General features: G+C 39.9%; 1 protein-coding gene across 1 annotated transcript in view; it reads right to left on the reverse strand.

Moving 5' to 3' along the window:
* rfx7a (regulatory factor X7a) overlaps positions 1-14120 on the reverse strand; it is a 45739-nt gene that overhangs the window by 14103 nt on the left and 17516 nt on the right. Inside the window, exons 3-7 of the mRNA XM_079810798.1 lie at positions 3867-3952; positions 3547-3669; positions 3244-3360; positions 1915-1999; positions 1559-1766 (exon numbers count right to left, since the gene is read on the reverse strand). Coding sequence (XP_079666924.1) covers positions 1559-1766; positions 1915-1999; positions 3244-3360; positions 3547-3669; positions 3867-3952 — 619 coding nt within the window. The remainder of the gene's footprint in view (positions 1-1558; positions 1767-1914; positions 2000-3243; positions 3361-3546; positions 3670-3866; positions 3953-14120) is intronic.

Here is a 14120-nt window from a genome sequence, read left to right on the forward strand (position 1 = left end):
TTTCAAAAATGCTAAATAACTGTCTTGTTTTCAACCGATTTACTTCAAACTTCATCAGTATAATGACAAAACATGGCAGATGTAGACATACGAATGGATTCCTGATATTTTACATACTGTTGCCATGGCAGTGTGTCAAAGTTTAATCATCTTTTGGCTGTTTTTGAGGCTCTTAGCATGCTTGAAATTGCTTGAAACTCAACACACACATCAGAGATGTCAGTCAGTGGAAATGGGCAAAGCCTCAGAAATGGGTGTGTTGGAGGGGTGTTTATTACAACATAATCATGGTTTATGAAGACATTTCATGTGTCCCCGTGAATCAAAATAGCTTTAAAAGCATACTAAACAATGTTTTAATAAAAATGCAGAATGTTTTCTGTGATGGTAGGTTTAGGGGTAGTGTGTGTGTGTGTGTGTGTGTGTGTGTGTGTGTGTGTGTGTGTGTGTGTGTGTGTGTGTGTGTGATATGTAGGCTTAGGGGTAGTGTAGGGGGATAGAATTTACAGTTTGTACAGTATAAAAACCATTAAGTCTATGGAATGCCCTCTGCCTGTCTTTCCCCTTCCCCCTCTCTATCACTCTCTCTCTCTGTGTGTGTGTGTGTGTGTGTGTGTGTGTGTGTGTGGAGGGGGGGGGGTCTCTCTCTCACCCTGTGAGTGTGTGTGTGGAGGGGGGGGGTCTCTCTCTCACCCTGTGAGTGTGTGTGTGTGTGTGTGTGTGTGTGTGCGTGCGTGCGTGCGTGCGTGTGTGTGTGTGACTTTCTCTATTTATTTTTTATATTGGACCACACATATTGATTTCAAATATATTCAACATATTTTTTTCAGAGAGTGAAATAAAAAAAACTTTCTCCCACCATTTAGATTTTATTTCTTTTTGTTGTTAAAATCTTGTGAACCTTGTTCAATGTGCAGAGTGCCTCTCTCTCAGTCCTTCCCCTCCCCCCTCACTCTCAGGCTCACCCTGGGTGTGTGTGTGTTTGAGTGTGTGCGCGCACGTGTGTGTGGTGTGTGTGTGTGTGTGTGTGTGGGGGGGGGGGGTGTCTCTCTCACCCTGTGAGTTTGTGTGTGTGCCTTTCTCTCTCTGAATGATAATTTACCCCTTTCGTATCATAGACTATCACAAAAAACTATCACTTTAGTGTGAATAAGTAAAAAAGAACTACAAACACCTTGAATTAAATACTGGCCTTCTGGACTTACAAAATTTTGAGCAGGAAAATATAACTTTTATTTATTTTATCCTATGACATTAAAATTAATCTAGATTTAAATGACATCATGGGTGTGGCTTGTGGTGATAGTGGCACCAGTTGCTGCGGTAAATGTGGCATATTCGAGCGATTCTAAAATATTCTCCTGTTTAAATGCATATTGCCTGCCGTGCACAGTTAAGCTGATGCCACCGGCGTGGCGGTGCCACCGGCTTGGGCCCGTCATCGCTGCTCGCAGCTTTAATTATTAGGTTGGTCTTGTATTTTTAAGCCACAAGGTGGAGACATTTCCACGTGTAGGTACATGGAATGAAGTGCTGGGCTGTTCCAAGTTTACTGTACCTGAGGGGGAACCGGTCATCACAGTAAGAGCAGCCACAGACTTAGTTCCAATGTAGTGGCTGTTCAAAAGAAACCGAGCCAGATCTTCAACGCTGTCAAACTGCCGACTCAGCACTTTCTGTGCCCACTCGCACACCAACCCACATGCGGCAATGCGCACCTCATCTTCTGCACTGGACAGTTGACCAGTAGGCTCAAACACTTCACACTGATAAGGAAAAATCAGCACACATTTTTAGGCTTTGACACATGCAACTTTTAGGTATTTGAGAGATGTCAAATATTATCATAATGGTAAGAGTGATAAAACTGCAGCAAAACAGGAGGTAAGACAAGAAAATAAAGTAGTAACTCACCCCATCACCTGATTTGTGAAGATCTAGGTTGGGAAGAGATGGCATGTGTACAAAAGCCTTCTTCCTAAGTCCACTATAGCAATATGTTCACAGAAGTCAAGGAAATACATACCAAGAAAATGTATGTGGATATCCACATATCAAAAACATACTGAATAACAATTATTTGTTAATGATAAATGTTTGTCAAAACTGAAATGAAAACATTAATTTTGTTTAATCTATGTCAATATGTAAGGCTTACAAAGTGCCACAAGGCATGCAGGGCAGAGGTGTTGGTCACAAGTAAAGACTAATCACAGAGAATTTCACGCCGAACAAAAAATACAACACAGTACTTGACTGTTAATGCATCTACTCTCTTTTGTATGAAAGGTTTGTGTAAGAAGAGAGACAGATCTACATTGGGTTTTGATCTCATGAACACTAACTTACCTTTAAAGAACATGTCACACAGCTTAGAATGAAAGCTGATATATTTGCCCGATATATTTTGTTCCTAGATGTACACTGTGTATATTATTACATCAAACAGGACCTTTACAAACCTTAAAAGGTATGGCAACTATATTATTGTTTGGAAAAATTGGATTCAATTCTTGTGCATAAGAAAATACAAGATGTCCTTTGCTGGAATGAAAGGGTGGCTTTCTTGGGCATTAGAGTTAGTGAGGATTGGATTTCCGTTGCAGTAGCAACCGTCAACAAAACAAGCATGGTTTATTTCAGTGACGCACCACTCTGAAATTAAAAATAATATTCATGCTCACAAATGCACTTTTAACCCTGCCTTACCTAACACCCAAATAACAATGACCACAGTTACACAACATAATAATTTTGGCGATTTGATGTAACAGCTAAAGATATGTTTTTTTTTGTTATGTCGCTTACTATTATGGTATTTTTTTTTTTTAAACACTAAAATAAGATTCAAATTCCTTCCAGGTAAAATTAAGAACAAAGTAAAATTGTACTTTTCCTATAAATTTGATTTTTTTCTTTTTCATTTCAAAATGAAAGAAAAAAATGATGTTATAAGGTAGCAATACTATAGCCTACCTAACACTACCTAACAGAGCACAAACGAAAGAATGTCTTTTGAAGATCAGCATAGTAAACAGGTTTCCTATACAGCAAAACTCTGTTCAAGGACTCAAAGTTTATTTTGATTCGATTTCTGATCTATATTTAGCGGCTACATGAATTACAGCAACAGATGTTTTAGTACACAGAGTTCAGGGACAGCAGCGTGTACATATGTGTCTGCTTTGGGGGACTGGGAAAAGGGAAGATGGGATTGTTACAAAAAGTTCCATTGAAGGATATTTGGATTTGCCTCGCATGCCAAGTCGACGTGCTTTCATGTTAGGAAAGACGTTCTTCATGATCTTTCCAAAGTCTGCAGCACTGAGAGCGTGATACGCCAGGCTATCACAGTAACTCCTGAGAAGCACACACATGTAAAATAAATGAATTACAATTTGCACAGAGACCACTCACAGAAAACAATACAACAGCATCTCAAGCTCTGTGCTTGCTGAAGTACATCATAGACATTTTCAATCTCTCCAAGTTGGTTGAGTTTTAAGTGTGTGTAGAAAGCAAGATGCCACAGGGTTCATGGCTTACTTGTACTCGTCGTAGACTTCTTGTTTAGGCAGTGATGTTTCAGGATGCTCCTCAAGATGGTTCCGAATCCAGCTAAATGCATGCATCTGCTGGGTACGACTTGATGACATGGAGCTCTGCTCACTAAGAGAAAAAACAAATAAACAATACAATTTGATTTAAAGAATAGTTGCTAGCCACAGATACTATTTTTCTGATGTTTTTCTTCAACCATTAGCCAAATGTAATATGGAAAAAGAAGATAAATGCATTAGTAAAGAATTGCATTGCCCTCATTTTGCATTTGGATGCAGTTTAGTAGAACACATAAGATCACTCACATTTTCTCATTGCCACTGCTGGGTCCAGAAGGCAACTTGAGATAGAGGTAGAGTTTTTCAATGTCTGTAAGCTTCTCCACATCTTGCTGCAAAACACAGAAGATGTGTGCTCAATATAAAGCAGTTATAATGTTTCAAGAGTGTGAAATGGCAAGGACGTCTTGCCATCACTTTGCAGTACAGAAGAAGCCTAAGAAAATTAGATTATCATGAAATACTGTACAAAAAAAAGAAAGTATAGTGACATGACAGCATTTTACTTCCTCATACTAAAAACAAGCTTTTAACTATAATGAAAAGGTATCATTAGAACCACACAGAAAGGTTGATTAGTTGGACCAAATAATGGACCAGAAAAACTTCTTTTCAGAATATACACTACTCACAACTACTCATAAGTTTGGGGTTGGTACAATTTTTGAATGTTTTTGAAAGAAGTCTCTTATGCTCGCCAAGGCTGCATTTATTTGATCAAAAATGACAAAAACATTAATATCGAGAAATATTATTACAATTTGAAGTACCTTTTCTATTTTAATATATTTGAAAATGTATCCAGTGATGGATGAATTTTCAGCAGCCATTACTCCATTCTTTAGTGTTACATGATCCTTCAGAAACCATTCAAATGTGCTGATTTGCTGCTCAAGAAACATTCCTTATTATTATCAATGTTGAAAACTGTTGTTCTGCTGAGTATTTGCGTAAACCTTTTTACAGTCCTTCCAGAAATATGCAGCTTTTTTTTTGGTGATTATTGCGGGCAAAAATCCTTGATTATCCGGCATGTTTTCTTAAAAAATGCGATGGAAAATGCGGGATATTTATGCAATTTTATGCGATGAAATTGCGGGAACTTGCAAAAACTGCGGTTTGATGAAAAAGAGAAAAAAAGCACTACATCACAGAAAGTGCTGGGAATATTTAAGTTCTCATCTTGTTTTATTGAAGACCTTAATAAACACATGGCTCAAATTTACAAAACTTTGAGTCAAACAAGTTCTGTAGCTTTACAAAAGGAATCTGCTACAACTTCTGAAAAAATGTATAATAAATAACTTTCTGTTTTACAGCGGTAGCTATACAAAACAGACATTTGAGTGCTTCCAATGCACAAAGTGCAATCTCTTAAAGGGTTAGTTCACCCAAAAATGAAAATTCTGTCATTAATGACTTCCCCTCATGTCGTTGGACACCCGTAAGACCTCCGTTCATCTTCGGAACACAAATTAAGATATTTTAGTTGAAATCCGATGGCTCAGAAAGGCCTCCATTGGCTAAATGCACTGTGCACTCTCAAGACCCATAAAAGGTACTAAAAACATTGTTACAAAGTCCATCTCATTACAGTGGTTCTACAATAATTTTATGAAGCGACGAGAATAGTTTTTGTGCGCAAATAACGACTTAGTGATGACCGATTTCAAAACACGGCATCATGACGCTTCGAAGCGTTATGAATCAGTGAGTCGATTCATGATTTGGATCGCATGTCAAACTGCTGAAATACATGACTTTGGCGATCCAAACTGCTGAATCGACTCACTGATTCATAACGCTTCGAAGCTTCATGATGTTCATGATGTACGTCAGGAAACTGCTTTGCGCGGTCTTTTGCTGTTTTTGTTGGCAAATAGGAATTTGTATGCTTCATCATGGTTTCACCGATATCTATGGTTTCACCACGGGGTTTGCAGCTTTTCGATGACGTTCGCGGCGGATAATTACGTAACTTCAAAACGTTCCCATGGCAATAGGGGGAAATGGCAGCTCTTGTGTGAAGTACACAAACATTTTTAAACTTTCTGCTAATATATATGACTTTTTTGCAACGAAAATGCGGGGATTATGAAATCATGCAAGCCCCGCATATTTCCACTGACTATTTAACAATAAAGTAGTAAATAAATGCAAATGTACTCCCTTTCTACAACACAATCATACAGACAGATGTGTGCATTAAAGAAAGATCTCTTTATTTCTCTTACAGCTGTTGTCAAGTGTTAGTGTAACACGTGAGCACTAAACAGCTCTTCAAAGAGAATGTGTAAGATGCTAGGGTGGGGCAGAGCTGATTTAAATTCTGCCCGAGTAGAGAGCAGCAGACACGAGTCTCTCCCTCCAGGCGCTGCTCCCCATCTTCACACCGGCTCTTTCTCACTCGCAAAAATGTGCTTAAACCCACAAACATTCACCTTTTCTAAAGCACTGTAAACATAGATTGGATAGAGATATTATAGTGATGTTCAAAATGTTTTCTGCACCTTGCAAACGGTGTGAGCTACATGCAAGAGTAAAACTCTGCGGCCTCTAGGCAGCAAGCCGGGCCGAGAGCTGCAGAGCTGAGCCGTGAGTTAAAATAAACAGACTTCAACAGGATTGTAAGGCATAACCCCAAACAGGAAGTCATCCAAGGTAAAAATAATCCCGAAGAATACCTAATCCTTCAGCGATCAGAGCAGTCGGTTAAGCCCGCATAAACAAGCCTTTGTTTTCATGGTGTCTGCCTCTGGGAGTAATGGAAGTGGGGCTCTTCAAAAGTACCGCAACACCACACCACTACATCAACTATGTGGCCAAATGATCTCCTCGGAGTAAAGGCCATGTGAAAATAAACAATACGAACAACACACAGCTTATGAAACTAGGGGAAAGACTGTCTCGAAATGCACCTGTCAGTGTCACCTAAACATTTCTTCATCAGTAACGGCATCATCACTCTCTGCTGATTCCCTCGCCCTCCCCTTTCCGTCAGATTCTAAGAATAGTTGTGTCTCTCTCTCTGTCTTTTCCATTAGTCTCTTCGTTGCTAAGGGTTGATGGCTAGCAAATAGCTAAAGTTATCAACCACTGAGCGCCGTTAGTGTTAACTTTGGAGAGGGGTAAGAAAAGTAAGTAAAAATGGCACGAGAATGCAGACGTCTCGGAGCCAAGTGGACAACCCTATTTAAGAGAGCACTTGGCATGACTTTTTAAGGTTGGACAAACATAACATAAGCATGTGGAAAACAAAAACAGCACACATACACCCATTCAAAGGTTTAGGGTCTGTAAGACTGTTAATGTTCTAACCAAAGCTGGATTTATTTGATAATTTTCAGCATCATTATTCCAGTCTTTAATGTCACATGATCCTTTAGAAATAAATAATTTCCTGCTCAAGAAACATTTCTTGGTATTAATGTGAAAAATTTGTGCTGTTTAATATTTTTGTGGAAACCATGATACGTTAAATAATGGCATTTATTTGAAATATAAATCTTTTCTAATATTCTAAATGTTTTTACTGTCACTTTTAACAAATTTAATGCATCCTTGCTGAATAAAAGTATTTATATCTTTAAAAAAAAAATCTTAAATTAACTTATCAATCATCCATCAGTCTCTTAACACTGACATTAATAAACATGTCATGATAACGTTAGGAAGAACCTGTAACTCATCATCACTTTAGCTCATTCAGGCAGGTGTAATGTCCCCTGGGTAGTGTGCAGGCCCCTTACTCAGCACTACTGAGCCTACTAGACATGCATGAATAACTCATGTAATGCATTAATCAGAAGGACTGAACCCACGTCGCCCAGTTCTTACTGACAAGCCTACAGAAGCTTATCACCGGCAGGATGCTGGAACAACTCAATACTGGGACAAAGTGATGATGATTCAGTAACAGTCAAGCACTCAAACTCTGAACAGTAAGTGAACATAATGAATTGAATTATTATACAATACCCAGCATGTTTTACATTAACCGCTTAAAGGGATACAAATTATTCAGTATCATTTACGCACACTTATGTCATTCCAAACCTGTATTACTTTGTATCTAATGTGGAATACAAAAGAAGATATTTTGAGGAACATCTCATTCTCAAGTTTTTGTCAATAATATTAAAGAACAAAGTTTTTTTTGGACCCCACTGACTTTAATTGTAAGAACAAAATCAGTTCCAAATATCTTCTGCTATGTTCCATATACCAGTTTTTAACAAATCAAACCTGTAAACCTGTTTGTTATATATAGAAACCATAAACACAAAGTTGAATGATCATTCAGTTACAGAGTTGACATTGTTTGCTCTGAATTTCTAATTTACAAGGTTGGCCAATATTGCCATAAAAACTGAAATATTATGACAGAATGTTTAAAATGTATTGATGTATTAATTAATTTAATTATTATTATTTTTACTTATTGATTGATTGACACTGTTAGAAACATGTAAATATGAGACACGTTAAACAGCAGGGTTTTGTGGGATACTACTATGGAATGAAAGTTTCATGAGAGGAGGCTGATGCAAGACTCAGCGAGAGCTGGCAACATCCTGCAGAGGTCAACAGCGGCATAAGCGGGCGGATAAGGACAGAGGAGGTGAGCAGCGAACACAGGAAACACAGTCTAATATCTAGAGAGGATTTCACATTACTTTTACTTTGAGGGGCCACACAGACCACTGTCAATTTGTCTTCCCCTTATACGTCACCAAACACAACTCAAAACATTTAATGGTTGTAACCCTAAGCCCTACTTCACCTAAAGTGAACTATCTTCGATTTCTCAGCCATGCAAAAACTGCCCCCATATTACCAAAAATAGCACCTAAATTAAAATCAAACTGACATGCACACTTAGGTGACATTTGCAGGACATTCACAAAATTGTGAGCTTTGTCTCACGTCCTGCACAGGGGCGTCAATTGGATAAGGCAGAGTTTGGCGGCTGCCATACCTTGGCTGCCTGATTAGGACATTGCTAAGTAATATATTTATATTGCAGGAATAAACAGAGTTATATTACTACTTGTAACATGCAATTTGTCAATGTTAATAAAAGAGAAAAGCAAGTCAATTTAAACAATCTGGTTGTTATATTCATGTCACGCAAATGTGCCTGTTGTTTACGATGTGATTTTTCAGCATTGAGTATTGTAGCCAATCACAGGCATTTCTAAATATCAATATTAATATTAAAGCTACACTATGTAACTTTTCCGTCCACTAGAGGTCGCCTGTTCAAAACAAAGGCGTAGTTTGATGACGCCACGTTTGAGCGCAGAATCTTGGGACATGTGGTCTTCACCTCACAGCTGGTGGAAAAGAGTCAGAGTGTTGTGGAGCTGAGCAAGGCCGCAGGAGCGATTGAAGAGCGGGACCGTTGTTATGGCATAGTCGCCGGCGGGACTTTTATTATGACACGGTCGCCGACGCCACTTCCGCTTTTCCAGTGATGAGTATGAGGTAACGCAACTCTGTTTATCGTATTAGATATATCTGAGTGTGTTGAAAAGGAAGTTATGACGTTCGCTCGGCGGCTGCTATGACACTTGTTCACACTGCAGTGTAAAGCGTTTCTGCAAAATAAAACCGGAAAACGGGGGTAACGCAGATATGATGTAATCCACAGGCGACTACCTCACACGCATAGCTCACACGTCCCGGTTCCTTGGTTAAGATAGAAATTTCTCACGATTTACAAATAGTTGGAAACATTTGAGATATTCTAAGTACTCAACTGAACAAAATATATAACACAGGCCTAGTGGTTTTTGGATATTTTACTGCAAAAATCTTACATAGTTCACCTTTAAGTTATCGGTAGAAAACGTCTCATTATAGACATGATATAAATAAAAGATTCATTGAAATAGGGCTGAACGATACATCGAATTTTCATCGTCATCGCGATATGAACTCGCGCGAAGAACACATCACAACAGACAGCCTGACACGATGAATAAGGGAAAACAGTTTATTACATGCGCCAATCTGAGTGACGTATTCTGAATACTTGGATTACTTCCACATTGAATTGCATTTTATAAGTGTAGGAATGCGGCCATCAAATCCTGCTTACTAAACATATAAAATATTTAGCTAATGTCAAACGGGGGCCAACGGCTTAAACCAGCACATGTCCAGGCCCGTCTTAAGTTTGCCAAGCATGGGAGTGGTAGCATCATGCTTTGGGGGTGTTTTTCTGAACATGGGACAGGGTGACTGCACTGTATTAAGGAGAGGATGACCGGGGCCATGTATTGCGAGATTTTGGGAAGCAACCTCCTTCCCTCAGTTAGAGCATTGAACATGGGTCGAGGCTGGGTCTTCCAACATGACAATGACCCGAAGCACACAGCCAGGATAACCAAGGAGTGGCTCTGTAAGAAGCATATCAAGGTTCTGGCATGGCCGAGCCAGTCTCCAGACCTAAACCCAATAGAGAATCTTTGGAGGGAGCTCAAACTCTGTGTTTCTCAGCGACAGGCCAGAAACCTGACTGATCTAGAGAAGATCTGTGTGGAGGAGTGGGCCAAAATCCCTCCTGCAGTGTGTGCAAACCTGGTGAAAAACTACAGGAAACGTTTGACCTCTGTAATTGCAAACAAAGGCTACTGTACCAAATATTAACATTGATTTTCTCAGGTGTTCCAATACTTATTTGCACCTGTATCATACAAATAAATAGTTAAAAAAATCATACATTGTGATTTCTGGATTTTTTTTCTTTAGATTATGTCTCTCACAGTGGACATGCACCTACGTAGGATGACAATTTCAGACCCCTCCATGATTTCTAAGTGGGAGAACTTGCAAAATAGCAGGGTGTTCAAATACTTATTTTCCTCACTGTATATATATATATATATATATATATATATATATATATATATATATATATATATATATATATATATATATATATATATATATATATATATATATATATATATATATATATATATAACAAATATATAACTAATTTATATATATAATATAGCCTAGGCTATATAAAAAAATATATATAGGTGTGTGCGTGCGTGTGTAGCCGCCACCCCCAACCACCGCACCACTGCACAGTTGCACTGTAGGCTAGTGTTATATTTCGTTCTCCCTTCTCTTTCTTTAATATGAAATGCTGTTTGAATTTCCAAGATTTCCAGAATTCTTGCCATGGCTCTGTTGTTCTGGCTCCATCTCTACCTCTAGCTCCTGCTGCTCCTCTTCCGACTCCATTGTGACTGATCACGCAAACCGTGCATTTTTTCGTTTTCATATTGGGGCTTCTGAGAAATGCATTGAGTTGCCTTCATTTATTTAGAGAATAAATAAACTAATGAAACAGAGAAGTATCGTAAATGTAATCCATTGATTTCAACAATGTAACTGTAGCCTATTCTAAATGTCAACTATTTAAATTGTAACTGTAACGGAATACAGTTACTCATAATATGTATTCTGAATACGTGATGCCGGTAGGCTACATGTATACCGTTACTGCCCAACACTGAACACGACCTATTAAAGCACTAAGACATGGGAACAGTATAGCTAACATTCACATTTGAATATTTATCGCAAGTCATATCGTCATCGCAATATTTAACAATGTTATCGCACATCGCAGCTTTTCCTCATATCGTGCAGCCCTACATTGTACAGTTTAGTCAGATTCATTGATTAAAATAGGAGTTCTCTTTCATCATCTAGTGTTAGAGATCCACCTACGGGAAGGGCATCTGTACCTAACCTCTTCAGAAGCATCCAAGTCTGGCTTAACAGACAGAAGTGTGCCCAGTACCAGGTAAGGGGCCGCCCCTTACCAAAGTGCATAAAGGACCTGCAAGTGCTATCTTTCCTCAGTCGTCATTTGCTACCTCTGGAATATTTTACACTCAACTTGTGGTTTTACGGACTTCCCCATAGTCTATAGGAGGGCACATCTTTTGAATCAGCCTCCACCGGACACGTTTGTCCTATCTTTATCAGGCTGCCCACCTCTCTCCTCGCCATTTTCCCCAGTTCTACAGCTGCCTGTCTGTCTGATTACTCATTTATTGTGTCGATGGCTCTAAACCCACAACGGCTACCTCTGGGGACAATCAGTCGCGTGCCTCATCGCCGCTATGGATTCCCATCCCTTCTGTGTAGTGTGTGCATAGGCCTTAAACGTGCTGAAGAAGCTATTGCTTTCTCCAAGGCTTGTAGCAATGGCACTCCCCAAGAAACTCCGAAATCAAAGACTCAAAGTGACTGCCCACTCGCTCGGCTCAAAGGATAAGGCCAATGCTGGCCTTCTCAACAGCTCGGAAGACGAGGATCCCGTCCATCCCGAGGATCCTGTCCATCCTGTCATCTGTGATACCTCAGACTAACGCTCCCGCTGCTTTACCCCAATCAGTCCTCTTTGAGGTTTGTGAGTGAGCGGCCAGTCACCTCAACATCAAATGGCCATTAAATGGGAACAACTGGAGGGCCTCTTCTACAGTCCCTTTATAACTGTAAGTGGCATGTGTTTGAGAGGTGGTGTGAAGCACGCTGGCTGGTATCATATCAGTTCTCAGTTTCTGATATTTTGTTTTTTCTGCAAGACCTTATGGATGGTGGGAAATCCTTTTCTACCTTTACGGTATGTTTAGCTGGTATTGCTGCATGTCATGTTGGGTTTGACGGCACTACGATGGGGCAACACCCCTTTATTCGTAGATTTATGAAGGGTAAGCGCAGATCTCTTCCAGTCACTAGAGGAGCGGTTCCAAAGTGGGACCTCTCCATGGTGCTGGAGGCTTTGTCTCAACAGCCTTTTGAGCGGAAACATTCCCCATAAGCTTCGGTCTTTCAAGACAGCTCTGCTCATGGCCTTGGTGTCAGCCAAACGTGTCAGTGATTTGCATGCACTCGCTGTTCATTCCTCGTGCACTAAATTCTCTCTCAGCGGAGACTAGGCTTGCTACGATAGTCGGTGTTGCCGGTGTTACCGGTGTCCAGACTCAACACCGGTTACATCACTTGAAAAATTTCCTCACCGTCACATCCCTAGCGGAGACAAGGTTTTTTATGCCAAAATGCTTCCCAGCGTTCACATGTGAGGTGATTGAGCTTTCCGCTTTTCACCCACCTCCTCTCTCCTCCACGGAGGATCAGAGGTTAAACACTCTGTGTCCTGTATGTGCCTCGTGGGTTAACGTGGACAGGATCAGCTCTTTCAGGAGGAGCAACCAGTTTTTTCATCTCTTGGTCCCCCCACACAGGGAACCCCATTTCCATTGGCTTGTGGAAGCCATATCTTTGGCATATTAATATAAGCGAGTGCAGCCTCCTGAGGGCCTCAGAGCACACAGATGTGGCGCTGCAAGCTGGACCTCTCCGCATACATTTGTCAGATACTACCGGCTCGATGTTACCAGGAACCCGGTAGCTCATTTTGTCCTGGTTGTGGGCTCTTCTTAAGACTCGTGCTCTTAGCCCCTCTGCCCTTCTTTAATGCTGGACTGTCTAGCATGTACCCACACCTGGCACCATAATTTGTCATTATGTGTGTTGTCAGGTTTATTCATTAATGCATGTTACCACATGTCATTTCTTCATTGCTGGTGTTGCATTCTCACTTTGTGTGTGGTCTGCTACTTTGTGACGCGTCATGCACTGCCTTTTCAGGTGACCATCCTCTGGCTTTCAGGGCCTCACTGTGAGTGTATTGGGAAACCGGGGACCTGTCCATATCTCCCATAGGTGGATCTCAAACACTAGATGATGAAAGAGAACAATATGCTCACTGAGGAAAGGTAGCGCCTGTCTGTTAAGTAGGGTTGGGTATCGTTTGGGTTTTTTTCGATTCCGGTGCCAAACCGATACTTTTAAAACGGTTCCGGTGCCTAAACGGTGCCTGAACCGATACTTCTTTTTTTTTTAAAAGGCCACCAAACGAGGTGGATGACATTAAATGGCTTTTTATTTATTTATTTATTTATTATTTAAATTGAACCATTTATTAAAAGTTTAATGTATACTTAAATGTATGAATATAAATAAATACAAAACACAATTTACTTATTTACAAATTATAATTGACATATTTACAAATTCACAGTAAAACCTAAGCCACCCAATTACAACAAGCCTAATATAACTCTAAACAGTTACAGTAATAACAGCAGTCGTCTGTATTCTTGCTCTGCTACAAACCAGCTTCGAGCTTCAGCTTTCTATGAAATATGATCATATTCTCTGGCTAAATATTTTAGAACGCATCGCCTTAATGTTTCCATGGTGACGCGTCATGTTTCTCACATGACACACAGCAGCCGCAATAGCGCTGACAGCTCAGCTGTATCGGGTTTATTTCGTTTTTTCTTTTTATTCAAAATATTCACAAACTTCTTAACTGTGTCACGAACTATCTGATGTTCAAATGTGTGAGTGAATGTGTGTTAGTTGATCTATAAAGCGCAATGGGCGGCGCCATGTTAGTTTGCG

The sequence above is a fragment of the Gobio gobio genome (assembly GCF_949357685.1).
Source record: "Gobio gobio genome assembly, chromosome: 2".
In the NCBI taxonomy this organism is placed as follows: Eukaryota; Metazoa; Chordata; class Actinopteri; order Cypriniformes; family Gobionidae; genus Gobio; species Gobio gobio.